The sequence below is a fragment of the Saccharomyces cerevisiae genome, chromosome XVI, assembly GCF_000146045.2.
Source record: "Saccharomyces cerevisiae S288C chromosome XVI, complete sequence".
Lineage (NCBI taxonomy): Eukaryota > Fungi > Ascomycota > Saccharomycetes > Saccharomycetales > Saccharomycetaceae > Saccharomyces > Saccharomyces cerevisiae.
Window position 1 is genome coordinate 622,806 of NC_001148.4, and position 24,435 is coordinate 647,240.

The 24,435-nt window shown below is 39.4% G+C and overlaps 12 protein-coding genes across 12 annotated transcripts, besides 1 other annotated feature; 9 read left to right on the top strand and 3 right to left on the bottom strand.

Annotated features, from left to right (window-relative positions):
* Positions 1 to 721: 721 nt before the first annotated feature.
* Positions 722 to 1,397, top strand: YOP1 (Yop1p; the record flags this gene model as incomplete). The annotated part of the gene is made up of 2 exons (NM_001184125.1): positions 722 to 772; positions 906 to 1,397. 2 exons carry the CDS (start codon positions 722 to 724, stop codon positions 1,395 to 1,397), a joined length of 543 nt encoding a protein of 180 aa, NP_015353.1.
* A 266-nt stretch (positions 1,398 to 1,663) lies between these two features.
* Positions 1,664 to 4,162, bottom strand: APL4 (AP-1 complex subunit gamma; the record flags this gene model as incomplete). The annotated part of the gene is made up of 1 exon (NM_001184126.1): positions 1,664 to 4,162. The coding sequence occupies one exon, from the start codon at positions 4,160 to 4,162 to the stop codon at positions 1,664 to 1,666; it is 2,499 nt and encodes an 832-aa protein (NP_015354.1).
* A 912-nt stretch (positions 4,163 to 5,074) lies between these two features.
* CSR2 (Csr2p) lies at positions 5,075 to 8,440 on the top strand (the record flags this gene model as incomplete). The annotated part of the gene is made up of 1 exon (NM_001184127.1): positions 5,075 to 8,440. One exon carries the CDS (start codon positions 5,075 to 5,077, stop codon positions 8,438 to 8,440), a length of 3,366 nt encoding a protein of 1,121 aa, NP_015355.1.
* A 269-nt stretch (positions 8,441 to 8,709) lies between these two features.
* On the top strand, positions 8,710 to 10,956 carry NTO1 (Nto1p; the record flags this gene model as incomplete). Its single annotated transcript, NM_001184128.1, has 1 exon — positions 8,710 to 10,956. The coding sequence occupies one exon, from the start codon at positions 8,710 to 8,712 to the stop codon at positions 10,954 to 10,956; it is 2,247 nt and encodes a 748-aa protein (NP_015356.1).
* A 112-nt stretch (positions 10,957 to 11,068) lies between these two features.
* Positions 11,069 to 11,317: an origin of replication (ARS1623; Autonomously Replicating Sequence).
* SRO7 (Rab GTPase-binding protein SRO7) lies at positions 11,318 to 14,419 on the top strand (the record flags this gene model as incomplete). The annotated part of the gene is made up of 1 exon (NM_001184129.1): positions 11,318 to 14,419. One exon carries the CDS (start codon positions 11,318 to 11,320, stop codon positions 14,417 to 14,419), a length of 3,102 nt encoding a protein of 1,033 aa, NP_015357.1.
* Positions 14,420 to 14,573: 154 nt separating this feature from the next.
* On the bottom strand, positions 14,574 to 16,214 carry HTS1 (histidine--tRNA ligase; the record flags this gene model as incomplete). The annotated part of the gene is made up of 1 exon (NM_001184130.1): positions 14,574 to 16,214. The coding sequence occupies one exon, from the start codon at positions 16,212 to 16,214 to the stop codon at positions 14,574 to 14,576; it is 1,641 nt and encodes a 546-aa protein (NP_015358.1).
* Positions 16,215 to 16,719: 505 nt separating this feature from the next.
* Positions 16,720 to 18,153, top strand: ARP7 (Arp7p; the record flags this gene model as incomplete). The annotated part of the gene is made up of 1 exon (NM_001184131.1): positions 16,720 to 18,153. One exon carries the CDS (start codon positions 16,720 to 16,722, stop codon positions 18,151 to 18,153), a length of 1,434 nt encoding a protein of 477 aa, NP_015359.1.
* A 1,249-nt stretch (positions 18,154 to 19,402) lies between these two features.
* On the top strand, positions 19,403 to 20,515 carry GLN1 (glutamate--ammonia ligase; the record flags this gene model as incomplete). Its single annotated transcript, NM_001184132.2, has 1 exon — positions 19,403 to 20,515. The coding sequence occupies one exon, from the start codon at positions 19,403 to 19,405 to the stop codon at positions 20,513 to 20,515; it is 1,113 nt and encodes a 370-aa protein (NP_015360.2).
* A 515-nt stretch (positions 20,516 to 21,030) lies between these two features.
* On the top strand, positions 21,031 to 22,467 carry VMA13 (H(+)-transporting V1 sector ATPase subunit H; the record flags this gene model as incomplete). Its single annotated transcript, NM_001184133.1, has 1 exon — positions 21,031 to 22,467. The coding sequence occupies one exon, from the start codon at positions 21,031 to 21,033 to the stop codon at positions 22,465 to 22,467; it is 1,437 nt and encodes a 478-aa protein (NP_015361.1).
* Positions 22,468 to 23,144: 677 nt separating this feature from the next.
* Positions 23,145 to 23,348, top strand: SPO24 (Spo24p; the record flags this gene model as incomplete). The annotated part of the gene is made up of 1 exon (NM_001184516.1): positions 23,145 to 23,348. The coding sequence occupies one exon, from the start codon at positions 23,145 to 23,147 to the stop codon at positions 23,346 to 23,348; it is 204 nt and encodes a 67-aa protein (NP_690847.1).
* A 294-nt stretch (positions 23,349 to 23,642) lies between these two features.
* Positions 23,643 to 24,233, bottom strand: ERV2 (flavin-linked sulfhydryl oxidase; the record flags this gene model as incomplete). The annotated part of the gene is made up of 1 exon (NM_001184134.1): positions 23,643 to 24,233. One exon carries the CDS (start codon positions 24,231 to 24,233, stop codon positions 23,643 to 23,645), a length of 591 nt encoding a protein of 196 aa, NP_015362.1.
* IRC16 (Irc16p) lies at positions 24,031 to 24,390 on the top strand (the record flags this gene model as incomplete). The annotated part of the gene is made up of 1 exon (NM_001395041.1): positions 24,031 to 24,390. One exon carries the CDS (start codon positions 24,031 to 24,033, stop codon positions 24,388 to 24,390), a length of 360 nt encoding a protein of 119 aa, NP_001381971.1.
* Positions 24,391 to 24,435: the final 45 nt, after the last annotated feature.

Below are 24,435 nucleotides of genomic sequence, written 5' to 3' on the forward strand. Positions count from 1 at the left end.
ACTATGCTTTATAAAACTTTAATGCGCTCAACAAGTGCACCTTCCAACGGAAAAAAAGAAATTCAACAGGGAGCGATGCCATCATCACATGCACGTTTTCAAGTATTTATAAGACTTGCTACTTGCTCGTCCATTCATGACTTTAATGAGGTTCTAATTTATTGGTGCAACTCTTCAAACTAGCTGCCCAATCAGTGCTGGAATGAGTGCCAAGACAAGCGACAAACCCTGTCAATCTCCTGAAAAACAAAAATTAAGTGCTTGAGAAGACCTTCAGAAGAGTTGCATAGATAGGATGGGTGAGCGCAATTACTAGTTACGCAGTAAGTAGGTTATATGGCTGCTGGAGGGGCAGTACTGATTTAATCACAATCCGGATTAAACTTCCTCCTGAAAAAAAAAAAACTACATCAAGTCAAAAGATTTTCATTCACTCTTTGGAAGGCTGTGTGGCATTCTAACCTTTATTTTTTTATCACCATTCTCGAATTTTCGTGGTTCGCTTTCTTAGCGCCGTTATTCTCTCTTCTTGTCCACGTCAAAGGGAGTATGCGTAACCCCTTTCAAGGTTGAACGAAAAAAAAAAAAATATGTCCTTCAAAATTTTTTTTGATTTAAAACTAAAAAACATTCCCTTGAAGCTTGTTATTCCGAAAGAAAGAATCTAAAATTGCAATTGGTAGTGAAAACAAATAAACAAAGACATAACCGCACTCCAATCATGTCCGAATATGCATCTAGTATTCACTCTCAAATGAAACAATTCGATACCGTATGTAAGATGGTTTTATTGGTTCCATCGTCATCATGGTTCAAACAGCCAAATGACCCGACACACGTAACCGAAGCAGTTATACTAACAAGAAAGCTAATTTTCACCCTCCTTGCTACATTTTTTTCTACAGAAGTACTCTGGTAATAGAATTTTACAGCAATTAGAAAATAAAACTAATTTGCCTAAATCTTATTTAGTTGCTGGTTTAGGTTTCGCTTATCTCCTTTTGATTTTTATTAACGTCGGAGGTGTAGGTGAAATTCTTTCCAATTTTGCTGGGTTTGTGTTGCCAGCATATTTATCGTTGGTTGCTTTGAAGACACCAACGTCCACCGATGACACACAACTCTTGACCTACTGGATTGTCTTTTCATTTTTGAGTGTCATTGAATTCTGGTCCAAGGCAATTCTATATTTGATTCCATTCTACTGGTTTTTGAAAACCGTTTTCTTAATCTACATTGCCTTGCCTCAAACTGGTGGCGCTAGAATGATCTATCAAAAGATCGTAGCCCCATTGACCGACAGATATATCCTAAGAGATGTTAGCAAGACAGAAAAGGATGAAATTAGAGCTTCCGTCAATGAGGCTTCTAAGGCTACAGGTGCTTCTGTTCATTAAGAGGCAACTCACCTATATCCTCAAATCAAACTCTCGTTTTTGTTCTCTTTGTTATCTATTCTATTGAGAGCATATAAGTACATATGTTATTAGTTGTTATATATCGCTACTTAACATATAAAATATTTTGGAGTCGTTTATGGTGTCCCAGAAGATAGCATTTCTATTCATCGTGTTGTGTCGTGACGTGTCTCTTGATATGCGCGACAGACCATCCAACGCAAGGTCATTAATCATGTTATGTTCTGTAATTTTAAAGGCATTTTTTATAGAGTTTCATCGAATTTGTGATCGAACTGTTCATTGGTGATAGATGAAGAGCCATTTAAATGAAAATCCAACTTAACTCTTAACTTCAGTTTCCCAGATCCAGAAATTTTCAATGACTGCTTGCAAATTTGGCTGGCGTTTATTGTGGAAGATGGATATAACTGGCCTAGTGTTAGCTTTTGAGCTTTAGGAACGGCACAGAAAGTTTTTAAGTCAGATATTAAAGACTTTGCCTGAAAATATAAATCCAAATGTGCTAATCCAGAGTTTGCAGAGAGCAAGGAAGCATATACATTCAGTGAGGAACTGTCATATATCTTGTTGGCATCCAATGGTAAGGTGACACCTGAGTTTGCCTCCACTGCCGACGAATGATTGATTGATTCTTCCTTGTTCGCATTTTTGGGCACCTGAGCAATGTCATTCTTCTCTCCAAAAATCTCTTCTAATATGTCAATTGGTTTCACATTGTCACCAGTAGAAGCCTTGCTTTCAGCCTTGCTATCCTCACCCAATAAATCTGACAGCAGATCAACTGGTTCGTTGGAGATAAGGTTTTTCGATAGAGCTTTTCCATTATCCTGTTCCTCGGTAATTTTTTCAAATTTAGGCATTGTTTCTAAAATGATCTTCTTCACAGAAATTGACTGATTGAAAAATATCTCGTATTGATTGCTTTTCATTTGCAGTGATAAATCAGTGGAATCCGTGTAGCTCAATATCAGTTGTCTTAGTTTTTCAATATTTTTCGCGTCATGGAACCTCACAGATAATTTTAATGCTGCTGTTAAAATGTAATTGATTATCTTCAGATTCGTTGCTGTGTAGAGTTCTTGCAAAGTTAGTAAGTAATCAGTAATAGATGACTCATTGATTATGTCTGCACCATTTTTATTGCCCTCGTTGAGTACTAAATCGCCATATTCGCCAATGCACCAAATCAAAACCAACTGCCAACCAATATTTTCCTCGGAAATCTCCGCTGATGTTCCATTTAGTGAAATTGTCAGCATTTTCCGTAAAAATTCAGATTTGTCGGATAACTGGCTCGTATTATTTATTATGATTAGAATATCATTAATTTTTTCATAGTTGATAAACGATCCCACTAATTTTAAGATATTAAAGAAAACATCTAATTTCCAGCTTTCATCTTTGACAACGCGGGTATCAAAAGTGTCAATTAAGTGATCTATAGTGTATATTATGAGATCTTTTGAATCTTCATCCTGTTTTGCCAAAAATTTCATCAATTCGTTAACCAATTCCACTAAATTTGAATCGTCCAAGATGGCGAAGCTCAACTCTAACGCTCTCATGCGGATCGACACATCGGTATCCTGCAGACAATGAGAAATGAATTTTCTATGCCTTTGTACTGCGGTAGGCTCTTGGGGAACAACTTTTAATAAGGTGTTTAATGAAACGTATTTAGTATTATTATCTTTTCCTGCAAGAAACTTGGCCAAGATGTTAATACCAAGGACACGTAGAGGCTGGTTCAAATCCAACGAAAAGATCGTCTTCACGGTCTCATAAAGAATGGCCTGTCCGCTGTTTTTCGTTGAATCCGTATTCGTCGCAATACGAGTCAATAAATCGCAGAAATTATCTTTGTAGTCCAAAACATTGTTCGAATTTAAGAGCTCACCAACTTGAAAGTATAGTTTTAAAGTGTAAATTATTTCACACTGCAGAAATGGGTCACAAATACCTTGGACATCATATCCAGGTTCAATATTTTTAGAATTCATATTTTCCAAACGAATGAAAAAATCACGCAAAAGTAAAGATAATGGAGACAAGATGTCATTGCTGTAATCAATACCGTCTTCATCTTCATCCTCATCTTTTTTTCTGTTCAATCCAATTAACAAAATAGATTGTATGATTTTCGTAACGCCTAAAAGTACACCGTGAGTACATATTGAATGACTAGACAATATCTTAGTAATGTCTTCGATGTTGAAGATTTCTAAAAGTGAAACGTCTTTGAAAATTAGTTTGGCAGCACATTGAAGCGCTTTTTTCAAGAGGAAAGGGTCTCTTGAATTTTTGATGATATTTTCGACGTCTGGGTATAAATCTCTGGCTAATTCAGGGGAGCTCAAAAAGCCTAATGAGGTTAGTGCAAGTGACACTGCATATTTGTTGGGATGATGCAAATCGTTGTTCAACATGTTCGTTAAGAGTGTCAATAAATCTTCAGATTCGTCCAACAATAAAGTTGCGGCCAGATAGCCTAATCTTTTATCGACAAAATCGTCAGAAGCAATTAAATTGATAGACTCCACCTGACCGAAATGTGTCTTTTCCCCTAGAATGTATAGATACAGAAGTTTCTGGATATTTACTCGCCTTTTTTCATGTGGTAGATGGTCATCTCTCAATTTTGTCCTAATTTTAGCAGATTGTTTCGTTATAATTGCCCTTTCATCTGCCAGTGTTTTGGCACCACGAACGTCTTTGATAAAGCTTCTCAACGAAGAGCCCATTATGGTGTTCAGGTCTTTCTCGTTGCTAAATCAAGATGGTCAATATTTCTTCTCCAATATTAGCAGTATAAAATCTCGAAAAAGTATGATTTAGTTGTAATTCTCATATGGCCAAGCCCACTAAATTCAGTGAATACAAACAGCTAAGGACGTCAAAACTCAGAGTCGGGTAATCTTCATTTGAATTTTTTTTCTCTTAAGGTAGATAACACCAAAGAAAAGCAATCAGTAGCAAAATATGGACTTTAACGCTGTCAGTTCCAATTGAGAAATATCGTAAAGAAAGTTAGTTGTTTTCACTCGCAACCTCTCTACCTTCGTGGCCTAAAATAGATTTAAATAATCGAATAAACGGTTTGTTCTTATATGTGATACCCTCTTTCACCACCTTCCTGTAGCCCCAGTTGGTATTACTTGTCCCAACCTCATTCCTCTTTCCATTATCAATTAATCGGTTTGTGTTGTTCGTAGCAGGACCACACTTCCGGAATTATATACATTTACATGTATATAGAGAAGAAAGCTTCGGCGGCTAAAGAATAGAACCATCTATTACCCGCTCGCCCGGTCGTTTGGATGCGTGGGTGGTATAGTTTCTTTTTTTTCATTTTAAGGGATACCGCTCCCCACGTACCCCACGACCAGCCCTAGTGGAATAAGAAATGCAAAATCCGGGGTTGGCGCAGCGATTCTGCACGGCCAAACCCTGGGCTTCTTTATTTTGTAGATCTGCCAAATGATGGCTATGCCTTACTCGGTATCACATGGAAAAGACCCCCGGCTTATTGAATCCCGTCTCCCGTTCCCTGCATAGTTGTCACGGTTTGGACTATATATATCGTCGTTTCTCTGTTTTATTTATTATGATGGCTCTCCAAGGGTAATCAGTCAGACTAGTAAGCAAAGTCAATCATGCAATCTACTGTCCCAATAGCAATTGCGAGCAACGGCAACAAGAGAGATGTCGTCCAGAACGTTTCTGCAGGCGACGAGGGTGATATATTGCAAAGGCTAGCCCGTAACAGAGAGATGATTTCTACCTCCCTCTCGCCACAAAAATCGTCAGGATTTAGTGGTAGAAGGAGGTCATCTAGTGTTAGGGACGCCCTTTCTTCTTTTTTTGGAACTGGTAATAGTCCAACATCTAGTATGGACGATTATTCCAATTTGATGAACCGTAACTATTCTACCGCATCAACTGCCATGTGTAGGGGGAACAGTTTTCCTTCAGATGTTGGCACTAAGGCTTACAATATTACGGGATCTTACCAACCGGATAGGCACAGGAATTCTGTTCCGTATACCACCATAGACCAGTTACACACAAGGCAAGACACCGGGTTGAGGAGAGAGTCAGATCCAGTCGCGGCAAAACAAATATCTAGTAATAATGATATTGTTAGGTCATTCATAACACATCATGCTAGTAATAGCACTATGTTTATTAATAGGGTGCTATCGGACTATTTAGCGGATCGTGGTTTCATCAAGCAAACACCGTTATATAATAAGAAAAGTGTGCTGGAAATTTCCATTGCAACAAGTGCAGAATCAGTTTTCTTGCCAACTACAAAAAGTGATGAAACAGAGTATCTATCACTGATTCATGGTTCTTTAAATCAGGCGCGAACACAGCCTGTCGGGTCCACTAACACTGCAGAAAGTGATTTCCTCCCTTCATGTCCTACGATGGACACTTTGAATGAAAACAATGATTTATCACTATTTCCGTTACATACACAGCGAACCAGCCCCTCTAATACAGCAAGGACAGGTAATGCTATGGATACAAGCAATTCTGATCGTGCTTCTCCGGCCTCGAACAATAACACAACAGATGCGGATTCCTTTGTTGCGAGTGGCAATAACAACCCTATGAATAATAACAATTCTCCCGCGAGAAACAGACATCCTAATTCTCACTCGCGTTCTCTTCCTAATGCTTGGAATAGCCAAATGCCTTCATTCAGCTTTGCATTGATATTTTCCCTGAATAAATCAACTACCCTTTCTGATATTAAAGTAGAACTCACTTCTAACGTGAGAGTGGTGTGGTTCAATGGTCTTCCCCCTACCAAGAATGTTAACGAGGAATGCTATAATATAGGTTCTTTGGACTGGACCTTAAATGCAGACAACTTTAATCTTTTCATTCCGCAAGGCGCAAAGTCTCCTCTTGATATCGTTGAAAATCATTCCAATAACAGGAAATTGAAAGTGCTCCAGAAATTATCGATGAGGAAACGCCGTTCTTTCTCGAATAAAGCAGTTCTTAGGGAAAATATATTAAACAATTTAAATGCCTCGAATTCTACGAACAAGTTAAATGCTGGTGTTTATGTCTTTACTATCCCCATAGTGCTTGCCAGTCGTATTCCTGAATCGCTTTACTACCCATCAGCGAGGGTATCCTACAGCTTAAGATTAGCGACAAAATTGAAGGATGAACATACACAGTTGGTTGCATCACGGCCACGTTCTTCTTCTATCTCTTCTCCTCAAAAACTGCGTTCATATTCCTGTTCTGATTCTTATGAATATTCTCAAATTGATGACACCATAGAAGGAGAAACCTACAATAACGACAAAAATTCTACTGGAAAAATCGCATTTCCCTCCTCATGGTTAAAAAGTGCGAAGGGGCGCTTAAAAAGGAATAATTCTAACGGAAGGTCAGATAATAATGGCGCATCTTCTAGTGGTTTAGCGATGCAACATGATTCTGAAGACACTATAAATTTACAGTACCCGCTTAATTTGGTGAGAACTCCGCCAGAAATCTCTGTCACTACAGCAAATAAGCCACTTTACATTAACAAGGTTTGGGAGAATTGTCTTTCTTATGAAATTTCATTCGCCCAAAAGTATGTGCCCTTGAATGGTGAAATTCCAATCACAATTAAAGTGGCACCTCTAGTAAAAAGTCTTAGTGTCAAGAGAATTCGTGTTAGTTGTAGAGAAAAAATCTCCTACAGGAGTAAAGACTATCAATATGATTTTGACCAGTTGGATCCATTGGCTTCAGATCCTTGCAATCCCTATCATATGAGATATTTAGTGAGAAAAAAGAAGGACAGAAGCTTGCCTCTATTTGAGGTGGCCTCTAAATGTACTAGTGGGCCTTCTATTAGAGAGGAAGTTGTCACCAATACAGTTGATGATAACTTATTAGCCTACACTTCATCAAAAGAAAACAACAAAGATATCCCATTTTCTGAGTCCTTTACTGTTAAAACGAAGTTAAAATTTCCAAAATATTGTGAAGTGGACGCTACCAAAGCTGCAAGTCTACCACCATATGGTATCGATCTTTTCGACCCAATAAAAGATCCAACTCAGAGTGAGAACACCTCTAATAACGGCAATGTATTGGGCTTTCTAGTGGGTCGCCCTAACAGGGCTTCCAAGACAGTTCATAAAATACCGCAAGACAAGAATCATAATGAGGTCAATGATACAAATGGAAACTCGAATACATCTTTGCAAACTAGCTCGAATGTTCCCATTCAGCACTACACACGGTTGAATAAACCAAGACGCGGTTTATATTTGGACAGTATGCATTTTAAGAATATCCAATGTTCTCATAAATTAGAAATCGTCTTGAGGGTTAGCAAAACTGATAGTGGTAGCTCAAAAATCATAAGGCATTATGAAGTAATTGTTGATACACCAATTTATTTGATTTCTGACCTTTGTAACACTTCAAATATAGACTTACCGACTTATGACATGGCCACCACTGAATCTTCTAAAGTCCTGCCACCAACTTTTGAAGAGGCAACATCAGTTTCAGCATCACCAAGATCTTCTGTATCTTATTATCCCGATGACATTTCCATGCAACAGTTGAATTTGTCTAGGTCGACTTCCCTCGCAAATGGTTACCTGTCAACCTTACATCCAAAAACAACCGCTGTTTCGGACTCGTCTAACGGTGCCCCAATCCGGGACCAGCAAGAGCAACAAGCACGCCCCTTGAGGACTGAAGATTATGCGCTACAAATGGGGAATGAAAATAACGCCTATAGCAATATGGACGGTTTGCTTTCGCAGGATATCTTTGAACAGGAGACCGCGGCCACGCTATTTAAAAGAGACATTGTCACAATGAACTTTAACAATAATATATTCACACCACGGTATAGTCCGCGCACTTTTACCAATACCGACTACAATTATAATGATAATGATAATAATGATAATGATACAGAGGGGCCTGGTCCAATAATTCATCCGGGTCCTGAACCACCAAGATATGACGAGATTTCATCATAAATATTAATATCTTCACTTTTTTTATAAACCTCACACACACATATATATATACATTTGTACAAATATGTACCTGTCCGAACTAACTTTTTTTTTCGTGTAATATACGTAGAATATATGTCTTTCGGCTCATCGCAAATTGTAGCACCGAAAAAAATGGAAGACGATAATAATAAACAAGTTTGAAAGTTTGAAAGCCGTGCAGTTTTTCAACGTATTAGGTTTTTTTATTCAAATAACTTTGACAAGGGCGTTGTACGACTTAGCACCTAATGAATAGGGGATCATTAGATGATGGGCCTAAACTACGTGAAGAAAAGCACTTCCAAGATTTTTATCCTGATCTTAATGCCGATACTTTACTGCCGTTCATCGTTCCCTTAGTGGAAACAAAGGATAACAGCACCGATACTGACTCAGATGATATTTCAAATCGGAATAACAGAGAGATCGGGAGTGTCAAAAGCGTACAAACTAAAGAATTGATTTTCAAGGGGAGAGTCACCACTGAACCACTAGTACTGAAGAAGAACGAAGTGGAATTTCAAAAATGTAAAATAACTACGAATGAGTTAAAAGGTAAGAAAAATCCATACTGCGTTAGATTTAATGAGAGCTTTATATCCAGGTACTATCATATAAACAAAGTAAGAAATAGGAAGAGTTATAAACAACAACAAAAAGAATTCGATGGTGTGGAGGCACCCTACTTCACCAAATTCTCTAGTAAAGAAGCCCCGAATATTACTATTTCGACGAGTACAAAGAGTGCAATTCAGAAATTCGCTAGTATTTCACCCAATCTTGTTAATTTCAAGCCTCAGTATGACATGGATGAACAGGATGAATTATATTTGCACTACCTTAATAAGAGGTATTTTAAAGATCAAATGTCTCACGAAATATTTGAAATTTTAATGACTACACTAGAAACTGAATGGTTCCATATTGAAAAACATATACCCTCAACGAATAGTCTGATTGCTAGGCATAATATTCTAAGGGACTGTAAGAATTATGAGCTATATGGTTCTGATGATGGAACAGGTTTATCGATGGACCAGGCGTGTGCAGTTTGTTTAGGCACAGACAGTGACAATCTGAATACAATTGTCTTTTGTGATGGATGCGATATTGCTGTGCATCAAGAATGTTACGGTATAATTTTTATCCCGGAAGGAAAATGGTTATGTAGACGATGTATGATCTCAAAAAATAACTTTGCCACTTGTCTAATGTGTCCAAGTCATACAGGTGCATTCAAACAAACAGACACCGGTTCTTGGGTACATAACATTTGTGCTCTATGGCTTCCAGAGCTATACTTTTCAAACTTACATTATATGGAACCTATAGAAGGCGTTCAAAATGTTAGCGTATCACGATGGAAACTTAACTGCTACATCTGTAAAAAGAAGATGGGTGCTTGCATTCAGTGCTTTCAAAGAAACTGTTTTACAGCATATCATGTCACGTGTGCCCGTCGAGCTGGTCTCTACATGAGTAAAGGGAAATGCACTATTCAAGAATTGGCCTCTAATCAATTCTCCCAAAAGTATTCAGTCGAAAGTTTCTGCCACAAGCATGCACCTAGAGGATGGCAAACGAGTATAGAAGGTATTAATAAAGCTAGAAAATACTTCTCTCTACTCTCTACATTACAAACCGAAACTCCTCAGCATAATGAAGCTAATGATAGGACAAATTCAAAATTCAACAAAACAATTTGGAAAACACCTAATCAAACGCCGGTAGCACCACATGTTTTTGCTGAAATATTGCAAAAGGTCGTTGATTTTTTTGGCTTAGCTAACCCACCAGCAGGCGCATTTGATATTTGCAAATATTGGTCAATGAAAAGGGAGCTTACAGGAGGTACCCCATTAACTGCCTGTTTTGAAAATAATTCATTGGGGTCCTTAACCGAGGAACAAGTGCAAACAAGAATAGATTTTGCCAATGATCAGCTCGAAGACTTGTACCGGCTCAAAGAGCTGACTACTTTGGTGAAAAAGAGAACACAAGCTTCAAACAGCTTGTCCAGATCCCGAAAGAAGGTTTTTGATATAGTTAAATCGCCCCAAAAATATCTTTTAAAAATCAATGTACTGGATATCTTTATAAAATCTGAACAATTCAAGGCTCTTGAAAGATTGGTTACTGAACCTAAATTATTGGTTATTTTAGAAAAGTGTAAACATTGTGATTTTGATACTGTCCAAATTTTTAAGGAGGAAATTATGCATTTTTTTGAGGTTTTGGAAACTCTACCCGGTGCATCAAGAATACTCCAAACTGTCTCATCAAAGGCAAAAGAGCAAGTAACAAATTTAATTGGGCTCATAGAACATGTAGATATTAAGAAGTTGCTATCCAGAGATTTTATAATAAATGATGACAAGATAGAAGAAAGACCATGGAGTGGCCCGGTGATTATGGAAGAAGAAGGTTTAAGCGATGCAGAAGAACTGAGTGCAGGGGAACACCGTATGCTGAAGCTAATCCTTAACAGCGGATAAAATAAAGGTTTTAATATTGCATTATGTATAATGAGTATGTATTTTTATGCTATTCTTGTAAAAGTTTGGCTTATTATTTACTTTCATGGAACACTTAGTAAAAATAACTTAGAAAGGTCGTCTTTTCTTTATTCTTTAGCATTTCAATACCGAACTAAATATCCGTTTTTATAGTTTAGTTGGTTTTGTTTAATTTCTAGAATCCTGTTCGGCGCTTTTGTTAAAAGTAAAAAATGAAAATTCAAACGAAATGAACCTAATCACGTTAGAATTTAAATCTTGGAATATGTTAAATATAAAACAAGAAGAGCAAGCAATACTATTTCTGACTAATTCTCTATACACATAAGAGCAAAACAAAATGTTCGGTAGCAAACGTCTGAAAAATGTTAAGGAAGCATTTAAGTCCCTAAAAGGCCAAAATTCAGAGACACCCATTGAGAACTCAAAGGCGTCTTTTAAATCCAAAAATTCAAAGACATCTACTATTTCCAAAGATGCGAAATCTTCCTCTTCTTTGAAGATTCCTATAAGTTCAAATAACAAAAATAAAATTTTTTCACTAGCAGAAACCAACAAATATGGGATGAGCAGTAAACCGATCGCAGCCGCTTTCGATTTCACCCAAAATTTATTGGCAATTGCTACAGTCACAGGGGAAGTCCATATTTATGGCCAGCAACAAGTGGAAGTGGTTATAAAACTGGAGGATAGATCTGCTATAAAAGAAATGAGATTTGTGAAAGGTATCTATTTGGTGGTCATTAACGCAAAAGATACTGTGTATGTTTTATCGTTATATTCTCAAAAAGTACTTACAACAGTGTTTGTTCCGGGGAAAATAACATCAATTGACACAGATGCATCCTTAGACTGGATGCTAATCGGCCTTCAAAATGGTTCAATGATAGTTTACGACATAGATAGGGATCAACTTTCCTCCTTCAAATTAGACAACCTACAAAAAAGCTCATTTTTTCCGGCTGCAAGACTATCACCTATAGTATCCATTCAGTGGAACCCTAGAGATATTGGAACTGTTTTAATATCATATGAGTATGTAACTCTAACATACTCATTGGTTGAGAACGAAATCAAACAATCCTTCATATACGAATTACCACCTTTTGCTCCAGGAGGCGACTTCTCAGAAAAAACCAATGAAAAGAGAACTCCCAAAGTTATTCAGTCCTTATATCACCCTAATTCACTGCACATTATCACTATTCATGAAGACAATTCCTTGGTTTTCTGGGATGCTAATTCAGGCCATATGATCATGGCAAGGACAGTGTTTGAGACAGAAATCAATGTTCCACAACCTGATTACATACGCGATTCTAGTACTAATGCTGCCAAAATTTCGAAAGTGTATTGGATGTGTGAAAACAATCCAGAATATACTTCACTACTCATCTCTCATAAGTCAATCAGCAGAGGAGATAATCAAAGTCTCACTATGATCGACCTCGGTTACACACCTAGATATTCAATAACCTCTTATGAAGGTATGAAGAACTACTATGCAAATCCGAAACAAATGAAGATATTTCCCTTACCAACCAATGTGCCAATAGTGAATATACTACCAATTCCAAGACAGTCCCCGTATTTTGCAGGATGTCATAATCCGGGGTTAATTTTGTTAATCCTAGGTAACGGTGAGATAGAAACAATGCTATATCCTTCTGGAATATTTACAGATAAAGCCTCTTTATTCCCTCAAAATCTTTCCTGGCTGAGACCATTAGCCACGACTTCAATGGCCGCTTCTGTACCAAACAAATTATGGCTTGGTGCGCTTTCTGCAGCTCAAAACAAGGATTATTTGTTGAAGGGAGGGGTTAGAACAAAAAGGCAAAAACTTCCCGCTGAGTACGGTACAGCATTCATTACCGGCCATTCTAATGGCTCAGTTAGGATATACGATGCTTCCCATGGGGATATACAAGATAATGCTAGCTTTGAAGTGAATCTATCAAGAACGTTGAACAAGGCCAAAGAACTAGCAGTTGATAAGATATCTTTTGCCGCAGAGACTCTCGAGTTGGCGGTGTCAATTGAAACAGGAGACGTTGTTTTATTCAAATATGAAGTAAACCAGTTTTACAGTGTTGAGAACAGACCAGAAAGCGGTGACCTGGAGATGAATTTCAGGCGGTTTTCTTTGAATAATACGAATGGTGTTCTCGTCGATGTGAGAGACAGGGCACCTACCGGTGTTAGGCAGGGATTTATGCCATCAACTGCCGTGCATGCCAACAAAGGGAAAACATCTGCAATCAACAACAGTAATATTGGATTTGTTGGAATCGCATATGCTGCCGGAAGCCTTATGTTGATCGATAGAAGAGGTCCTGCAATCATTTACATGGAAAACATTAGAGAAATCTCGGGAGCTCAAAGCGCATGTGTTACCTGCATCGAATTCGTAATTATGGAGTATGGAGACGATGGTTACTCTAGTATATTGATGGTCTGTGGTACTGATATGGGCGAGGTAATCACATACAAAATTCTTCCTGCATCAGGTGGAAAGTTCGATGTGCAACTAATGGATATTACTAATGTTACCAGTAAGGGTCCGATACACAAAATTGATGCATTTTCAAAGGAAACAAAATCTAGCTGCTTGGCAACTATTCCAAAAATGCAGAATTTAAGTAAAGGCCTTTGCATTCCTGGTATTGTATTAATAACTGGATTCGATGATATCAGATTAATAACACTGGGCAAATCTAAAAGTACACATAAAGGTTTCAAATACCCGCTTGCCGCGACAGGTTTATCTTACATCTCAACCGTTGAGAAAAATAATGATAGGAAGAACCTAACCGTAATAATTACATTAGAAATCAATGGCCATCTAAGAGTTTTTACTATTCCAGATTTCAAAGAACAAATGTCTGAACATATTCCATTTCCAATTGCCGCAAAATACATTACAGAATCATCTGTTTTAAGAAATGGTGATATAGCGATTCGAGTGAGTGAATTTCAGGCGTCACTATTTTCTACTGTCAAGGAACAGGATACGCTAGCGCCAGTTTCTGACACACTGTACATCAATGGAATCAGGATTCCCTATAGGCCACAAGTAAATTCATTACAGTGGGCAAGAGGCACTGTATATTGTACTCCCGCTCAATTAAATGAATTATTGGGTGGCGTGAATAGACCTGCATCCAAATACAAAGAGAGCATCATTGCTGAGGGAAGTTTCTCGGAGCGTTCTTCAGACGATAATAATGCGAACCATCCGGAACACCAGTATACCAAGCCCACCCGTAAGGGCAGGAACAGTAGTTACGGGGTACTAAGAAATGTTTCTCGAGCTGTAGAAACTAGATGGGACGCCGTTGAAGATAGATTCAACGACTATGCTACCGCCATGGGAGAAACAATGAACGAGGCTGTTGAGCAGACTGGAAAAGATGTAATGAAAGGTGCCCTTGGTTTTTAAATACATACACTAATTCATACAGGGTAATGAGCAACTTCCTTCTATACTTATTTTTTTTTAGTTCTATATGCTTTATAAATTAATTTGAATCGATTTATTTTTCATTATACATGTCTAGTTTTACGAAGGTTTGTAAATACATGAGCTATCAAGTTTATAATCCTTTAATTAAACGAGTGACCTCATTTAGACCATCTTCATGAATTTGTGATAACTTTTCTTGAACAATAGGAACAATGTCAGCCGCACTAACCAATTCACCATCATCATCGGCAAATTCTTGGCCCAATCTTTTGACACGTAATTTACCTTCTAAGTACTCCTCCTTACCGAGGATTACGGCAATGTGACAACCCGCTTTTTCAGCAGCATCGAATTGCTTCCTAGGATTAGCCTTGGCCTTATAGACATATTCAGCTTCAATGCCAGCATCCCATAATTGCTTAGTAACCTTCATTCTTTCGGGTAAATAACCAGTCCAGTCCTTACCACCACCAAAAGCCATAACGAACACCTGTGTAGCCGTTGGCTTTATAGTTGTAGAGGAATTAATTCTTTGTTTGATCAAAGAAAATATTCTTTCAACACCAAATGAAATACCAACACATGGAATTTGAGTAGATTTTTTGCCGGAAGCTTCAGAGAACATGTTGACCAAATTATCATATCGACCACCGGCTGCAATAGAGCCGACACCAACGAATTCTGACGCGTCTTCTGCAGATTTGGCCTTCTTCTTCAATTCTGAAGCATTCTCTGGTGGAGCAGATGCAGAAGTAACAACTTCATAGATCAAACCTGTATAGTAATCCAAACCTCTTGCAAGAGAAAGATCAAAAGAGATGAATGAGTCAATGTCAAATGCTTCGGTATACTTCATCAAAGTAGCAATATCATCCAAACCTTGTTTAGCCTTTTCGTTTGAAGTAATGTTGGCATCTGCGGATAGAACAGCGTGAATTTCCTTCAAAGAACCATTTAATTTAACATACTCACCGATTTTATCAGCAGTTTCTTCGGATTGACCTTTTTCTTCGGTCATTTCCTTCTTGACTGCTTCCCATGGAGATTTGTCCAACTTATCGACAGCAGAAGAGATTTTCCTCACATCCTCATCTTTAACACCAGCGATTTGGAAGATCCCATCAAGAATCTTCCTGTGATTCAATTTGATTTTGAAATCTTTGATTCCCAAACTGGTCAAACCTTCCACTAAAATGGACAAACATTCGGAATCAGGAACCATAGATTCGAATGTGCCTGCAACGTCAAAATCACACTGGTAAAATTCTCTCATACGACCCTTAGTCATGGCTGGTTGGTCTCTTCTGTAGACTTTTGCAATGTGATACCTCTTGATACTCTGAATATTGTTCATGGCAACGTACCTGGCAAAAGGAACGGTCAAATCGTAACGTAAAGAACATAATTCACCACCCTGGTCCTCCAAGTTGTAGATCAGTTTGGAGTCCTCACCATACTTGCCTGCTAAAATTTCTCTTAACTCGAAAACAGGTGTGTCGATAGTGACACCACCATGCTTCTTGAATAGGCCAGATAAAGTGCTAAAAATGGCTTCTCTGATAACCATATCACTATCAGCCCAATCCTTCGTACCCTTAGGTGTTTTCAAAGACACTTGTAGTTTACCTTTCTTTGGAGCCTTTGAAGCTTTTAGAGCATTAGCAGCATTAGCAGTAGGAGCAGAAGTAGCAGCAGCGGTAGCGGATGACATCCTGATTATCGAAGACGACTTTATAGATGTGACTACTTTATTTAGTGATCTACTAAGCATTAAGCAAGAGACGAGCAGAAAGGAACTATTCTAAAGTAACACATTGGGCCGTAAGACTCATTTAAAAGCCCGGTCGATCAAGGCCATAAGTCATCTTCGAGCTGGTTAGAATTGAAGAAAAAAAAAAACTTGATAAAAAATTTCAAACAAAAAAATTATCGCCTTACACGGAAACGAATAGATTTACTTATTACACAAGAGAGAACAGTGATTATAAGGAAAGAAAGAGATATATACAATATTTCCATCAAAGACGTACGCATCACGGCGTTCATATAAGTATATCATCGGCAAGTCTTCACACCTTTCAATACTTAGACTTGTTCACCTTGAGTGATCCTGAAAAAAAAAAATGATGGCCGCGTTTCGAAGAAAATAAAGAAAAAATAAAGCAAACCTCAAACAAGAAAACAAAGCGGAAAATGGTAAACAAGAGAGATAGAACAGAGTAGTAGGCTATTAGCAAAAGCGCGAGAATTACTACATTATAAAGGATCTGTCAAGAATGACATTGAATAGGAAGTGCGTAGTGATACATAACGGATCGCACAGAACGGTGGCTGGATTTAGTAACGTTGAATTGCCACAATGCATTATACCCTCTAGCTATATTAAAAGAACAGATGAGGGGGGGGAAGCTGAGTTTATATTCGGAACCTACAATATGATAGACGCTGCGGCAGAAAAACGCAATGGTGACGAGGTGTATACATTGGTAGATAGCCAAGGGTTACCGTACAATTGGGACGCATTGGAGATGCAGTGGAGATATCTGTACGACACCCAATTGAAAGTTTCACCCGAGGAACTGCCACTGGTGATTACGATGCCTGCCACCAATGGTAAACCGGACATGGCCATATTAGAGCGCTACTATGAGCTGGCGTTCGACAAATTAAATGTACCAGTATTCCAGATTGTAATCGAGCCATTGGCAATTGCCCTATCCATGGGCAAGAGTTCTGCATTCGTGATTGATATCGGCGCGTCAGGCTGTAACGTTACTCCCATCATTGACGGTATTGTGGTGAAGAATGCTGTAGTGAGATCTAAATTTGGCGGTGATTTCTTGGATTTTCAAGTACACGAAAGGTTGGCTCCACTGATTAAAGAAGAGAACGACATGGAAAACATGGCCGACGAGCAAAAAAGGTCCACCGACGTTTGGTACGAAGCAAGCACGTGGATTCAGCAATTCAAGTCTACTATGTTGCAAGTAAGCGAAAAGGACTTGTTTGAGTTGGAAAGGTATTACAAAGAGCAAGCAGATATATACGCTAAGCAACAGGAGCAGTTAAAACAAATGGATCAGCAACTTCAGTACACGGCGTTAACGGGAAGCCCCAACAATCCGTTGGTTCAAAAGAAAAATTTTCTATTCAAGCCATTAAACAAGACTTTAACCTTGGACCTTAAGGAGTGCTACCAATTCGCAGAGTATCTCTTCAAACCTCAACTGATATCAGACAAATTCTCACCAGAGGACGGACTGGGACCGCTAATGGCAAAATCAGTCAAGAAGGCCGGCGCTAGTATAAATTCAATGAAGGCCAATACCTCCACCAACCCAAACGGATTGGGTACAAGCCATATAAACACCAATGTTGGCGATAATAACAGTACTGCCAGCAGCAGCAACATATCACCAGAACAAGTATACTCGCTACTGTTGACGAACGTCATCATCACAGGATCTACCTCTCTGATCGAAGGTATGGAGCAACGCATAATAAAGGAGCTGTCAATCAGGTTCCCGCAATACAAATTGACAACTTTTGCCAACCAAGTCATGATGGACCGTAAAATCCAGGGATGGCTGGGCGCCCTTACAATGGCCAATCTGCCATCATGGAGCTTGGGAAAATGGTACTCTAAGGAAGATTACGAAACGCTGAAAAGAGACAGAAAGCAGTCGCAGGCTACGAACGCAACAAACTAGTGGTAAGGCGCAAATATCCAAAAGGGATTGTAGGCGGCTAGAAGGAGATGAGATCTCGACCCATTTTTCTCAGCGCCGGTAGTAGCTATCAGTAAGGAGTAAGCGGGTTTCCTTCAAGATTCAGTCCACCCCCTACTTTGAGTGAGGGACATATAAACAAACGCGATAACTCGATGAACCCATTCTAATATAAAAAAACTGTATAAATAGTTATATAGAGATGAACTCTAAGCTAGTGAGGCCCACTGTAAACAGCCATTTTTCAATATGCGCTACCCGGCGGCGGAATATCGTCCCAGCTACATGATAGCCGCTTTTTTGTCTCTCTTTGTCCCACCTGTTCAAAGACATTTGGTAATCAGTTTGTCAGGACAATAGTAAACAAAAGTGCGCAAGTACACATGCGCTGCACGTGCGGCCGGAACAATGGCGCTTTTGGCTCGTCCGGATGATGCGAAAGGGAAAATAAAATCTCGCAATCGGAAAAACACTCGCGAGAACCAAAACAAGGATCCCCTAAACCCAGTACCCGCATACGGTTCTCCCGGGGAAAAGGGGGCGGAGGCCGGACGATGAGTGTTACCCGGATAGGACTACGGATCGCTTCGCACGTTTGTTTACAATTGATGACTGCGCTCCCCTAATAGATAAGATAAGCTCGCGAAGGCAGAAAAAAAAAAGTCTTCTACAGCAGTTGGTCCGCACAGACGATGCCAGACGGTGTTTTATCGAAAATTTTTTTCGCATCATAGTGCCATTTGTGGTCATTATTATTCCCCAAATATGCGAAAATAGTACACTATTTTTGGCAGGAGAGTAGGCTGATATGCCGCATTGATGTCCTGTGTAGCGAAACACAAACAAAAAAAGAAAAAGTAGGATGAAAAAAAGAAAAGTAATATGAAAAAAGAGTGAAAAATTAATTCATTTGTTAGTGTAAGCGGTCAGGTGTAAGTAGTAGGCTTGATAATGAATTAAAGATGACTCCGACGCATATTGTTTGCCATGTTTTTATTTTAGTTTGTAGATTTCTTTTTTTGTAATATATAAGGGAGTGATTCTATATATCGAATTCTCAGGCTTGGTTGGTTCGTAGGTTGTTCTGTCTTTGTTTTCGTTAGGTAAGAACATCACACAAAGATAACTATAGAATCACATACATATTTGTGAGAAATTAACTTCATTTCATTTATAGAAGAAGTTCAACCGAAACAAAAATTAAACATAATATAATATAATATAATCAAAAATGGCTGAAGCAAGCATCGAAAAGACTCAAATTTTACAAAAATATCTAGAACTGGACCAAAGAGGTAGAATAATTGCCGAATACGTTTGGATCGATGGTACTGGTAACTTACGTTCCAAAGGTAGAACTTTGAAGAAGAGAATCACATCCATTGACCAATTGCCAGAATGGAACTTCGACGGTTCTTCTACCAACCAAGCGCCAGGCCACGACTCTGACATCTATTTGAAACCCGTTGCTTACTACCCAGATCCCTTCAGGAGAGGTGACAACATTGTTGTCTTGGCCGCATGTTACAACAATGACGGTACTCCAAACAAGTTCAACCACAGACACGAAGCTGCCAAGCTATTTGCTGCTCATAAGGATGAAGAAATCTGGTTTGGTCTAGAACAAGAATACACTCTATTTGACATGTATGACGATGTTTACGGATGGCCAAAGGGTGGGTACCCAGCTCCACAAGGTCCTTACTACTGTGGTGTTGGTGCCGGTAAGGTTTATGCCAGAGACATGATCGAAGCTCACTACAGAGCTTGTTTGTATGCCGGATTAGAAATTTCTGGTATTAACGCTGAAGTCATGCCATCTCAATGGGAATTCCAAGTCGGTCCATGTACCGGTATTGACATGGGTGACCAATTATGGATGGCCAGATACTTTTTGCACAGAGTGGCAGAAGAGTTTGGTATCAAGATCTCATTCCATCCAAAGCCATTGAAGGGTGACTGGAACGGTGCCGGTTGTCACACTAACGTTTCCACCAAGGAAATGAGACAACCAGGTGGTATGAAATACATCGAACAAGCCATCGAGAAGTTATCCAAGAGACACGCTGAACACATTAAGTTGTACGGTAGCGATAACGACATGAGATTAACTGGTAGACATGAAACCGCTTCCATGACTGCCTTTTCTTCTGGTGTCGCCAACAGAGGTAGCTCAATTAGAATCCCAAGATCCGTCGCCAAGGAAGGTTACGGTTACTTTGAAGACCGTAGACCAGCTTCCAACATCGACCCATACTTGGTTACAGGTATCATGTGTGAAACTGTTTGCGGTGCTATTGACAATGCTGACATGACGAAGGAATTTGAAAGAGAATCTTCATAAGCATAATACAATGGTGCAAAATTTTTTTTAGGCAGGAACTAATCTACTAATAAACTAACAATAATGCACAGGAAATATTAATGATTTATTTATTTATTTTACTACTATATTACATTACTTTTTTACATAAAAAATTTCCCATCTCACGATCAAAAACAGGCATGAGAAAAAATCAAAATTTATAAAATTAATTTCTAATAAATTAACTGTAATGACATAAAATAAGAGGCTGCGACAGTCGAATTTTTTCTTTTTTTTTTTCTGCAAAGCGACGCTGTGTTGTATATTGCTCTAAAATAATTTTCTATTGTTTTCCTCATGCCATTACCCTACCTACCCGTGCATAATTACACGAGGGGGAGAGCTTTTTCTTCCCAAACCAGACCAGGAAAAAAAAAAAGGTTTGATAATGAAAAAAAAAAAAAGTATTGTATATGACTGTTTTCCTGATAAAAGAATGCCTGCAATAATTCAAAGACAAGAGATATAAAAGTGCACTGGCGATTTCAGGAACAATGGGCGCAACCAAAATTTTAATGGACAGTACTCATTTCAATGAGATCCGTAGTATAATCCGTTCGAGGTCAGTGGCATGGGACGCCTTAGCCAGATCTGAGGAATTGAGCGAAATTGATGCGTCTACTGCAAAAGCGTTAGAATCCATTCTGGTGAAGAAGAACATTGGTGACGGTTTATCATCTTCGAACAATGCACATTCCGGGTTCAAAGTGAATGGCAAGACGTTGATACCATTAATTCACTTACTTTCCACCTCAGACAACGAAGACTGCAAAAAATCTGTGCAGAACCTAATAGCTGAATTGTTATCGTCTGACAAGTATGGAGACGATACCGTGAAGTTTTTCCAAGAAGACCCCAAGCAATTGGAACAATTATTTGATGTGTCACTCAAGGGAGACTTCCAGACTGTGCTAATCTCTGGGTTCAACGTGGTCTCACTCTTAGTGCAAAATGGGTTGCACAATGTGAAACTAGTGGAAAAGCTGTTGAAAAACAACAACTTGATCAATATCTTGCAAAACATTGAGCAGATGGACACTTGTTACGTGTGCATCAGACTATTGCAAGAACTGGCCGTGATACCAGAGTATCGTGACGTGATATGGTTGCATGAGAAGAAGTTCATGCCCACCTTATTCAAGATCCTGCAACGTGCCACGGACTCTCAATTGGCCACGCGGATAGTTGCAACAAACTCCAACCACCTGGGTATTCAATTGCAGTACCACTCTTTACTATTGATATGGTTGCTGACCTTTAACCCAGTTTTTGCAAACGAGCTAGTCCAGAAATACTTGAGTGATTTCTTGGACCTCTTGAAATTGGTTAAGATAACCATAAAGGAGAAAGTGTCCAGATTGTGCATATCCATCATCCTGCAATGTTGCTCCACGCGCGTCAAGCAGCACAAGAAGGTGATTAAGCAACTTTTGTTGCTCGGCAACGCGTTGCCCACCGTACAGAGCTTGAGCGAAAGAAAGTATTCCGACGAAGAATTGCGTCAAGACATCAGCAACCTCAAGGAAATCCTAGAAAACGAGTACCAAGAATTGACCTCCTTCGATGAATACGTCGCCGAATTGGACTCCAAGTTGCTGTGCTGGTCTCCACCACATGTCGACAACGGTTTCTGGTCCGATAACATTGACGAGTTCAAGAAGGACAACTACAAGATCTTTAGACAATTGATCGAACTCTTGCAAGCAAAGGTCCGTAACGGCGACGTCAACGCGAAACAAGAAAAGATCATTATCCAAGTCGCCTTGAACGACATCACTCACGTGGTCGAGCTTCTACCAGAGAGCATCGACGTTCTCGACAAGACTGGCGGCAAAGCCGACATCATGGAGTTGCTGAACCATTCAGATTCTAGGGTGAAATACGAGGCCCTCAAGGCCACGCAGGCAATCATTGGATATACCTTCAAATAAAGATATAGAAGACCGTAAAGTAGTAGTGGGTTTGAAGCCTAAATAAGTAGTTTTGTACGTACTATTATTTTAAGAGAAGAACATCCATAGAAAAGAAAAGAAGAAAAAGAAACGAACCAGAAGAGGGTAGCAGAATCAGTCATTCACGCACCCGGCCTGCGCTGCGTGCACCGACTGCGTGCGTGCGTGATTGGTAATGCAGTGAATCATGCTTTTTCATGACGCCTCCTCCCCGCCCCTGAGCCTTCGGTGGCCGCCGAAGTCGGGTATTAATGGGCGCCCCTTTCCTGGTGTCCGGGAACCGCCTGCCGAAAACCACCCTCCGCAGGTCCGCGGAAGGTGGGTGTGGCTGTCCCCGCGCAAATCCGAGATCGATTCCGCGGCGGGTCGGTCATTCTTTTCATTTGCGCGCTAATATGCGCTGTGACTGGCGGTTAGTCATCTGCGTGATCAATCGTTGTCATGACGCTCTATAACGTAAGAGAACTTTAGAGGGGGCTCAATTAGCATGAAGAACAGACACATATATAAGGTCTCTAGATTTCTCCAATAGCTCAACTCTCACAATTGTTTCCTCTAGTCCTTGTAAAATATAAAAAATCATCATCAAACAAGCAACTACAAAACAGCTTTACTGACAACTCACACAAATAACACAAAAAACAAAAATTTCAACAATGGTCGCCTTTTTAGAACTAACTTCTGACGTTTCTCAACCTTTTGTCATCCCATCTCTTTCGCCAGTCTCTCAGCCAAGCTCAAGAAAGAACTCTGACGCAAACGTCGATGACCTGAATCTGGCTATTGCCAATGCCGCTCTTTTGGATGCCTCTGCTTCAAGCCGCTCACACTCCAGAAAAAACTCTTTGTCTCTGTTGTAAGTGTTGTACACGAGAATTAGCACACTATTAGCATAAAAGACACTTGGCATCTTTACTTACTTGGGCAAGTAAGTCACGTACTTTTTTTTTTTTTTCCGGAGCATTCATTGTCATTCTATCTGCACTTTCCCGCACTTACATTCAATAACCTCGGATCGGGTCTCTTCTACGACAGAAACTTTTTGATATATACATATTTATGTAATATAAATACTGAGAAAGTAAAAAAATTTAAAATATAAAATAATAAAAAATTTACTATTACTATAATTGATTAATGTAATCTTTCTTTGTTCAACCGTGCTGTTTAGCCTCCTTCTCGAGAGACACGCGTTTACCGTCGCTGTCACTACATCCACAATCGTAGTCCTCCAGGATGGTAGCACAGTCATATATGTCTTTCTTTAGGTATTCGTTCACCTTGTTGTGAATGTGGCATCCCCACATTGCGGCAGCCGTCCTGCTAGATGTCTGTACGGGATACTTCTCAATCAACTTTACAAAGTGATATGAACATTCCCCGCATGGATAGAGTTCTGCATACAACCCAATAAACGTGTGCAGTTTCTCTCTTTCTTCAGGAGTAGGCTCGTCCGGAAAACGGGCCAGCAGGGTATGGAAGTACTTCCACGACGCCCTGCCCACTTCCTTCTTCACCTTGTCATCGCCCATCAATGGCATAATGGTTTGCTTCTCGATCTCTTTCAACCGAGCGTCGTTCTTCTCAGCAGCCGCCCCTTGCACTTCATCTATACCAGACTTCGCCTTGATTAGGCCCGGCGTAGCGATGGATAGTTCATTAGACGAGAAAAACATCCACAGGCCTATGATTCCTAATGCTGCAACTATTCTGATGGCATGGCTTCTTTTGACTATCTGTTTCATCCCTTCGTTCCTTGCACAATCTGTCCAGACTTTCCTCTTTACAAATCACCAGCCTTCCCGTCTTCTTGTCTTCATCACCCACGTTTATTGTTTAATGATAAAGCCTTTTGTCCTTTATTTTTGGTTCCTTTTCCCGCTTCGTTTACCCGGTGGTTAACCTTTCTCTTCCATCTTGTAATATATAATAACAAAATGCATCACC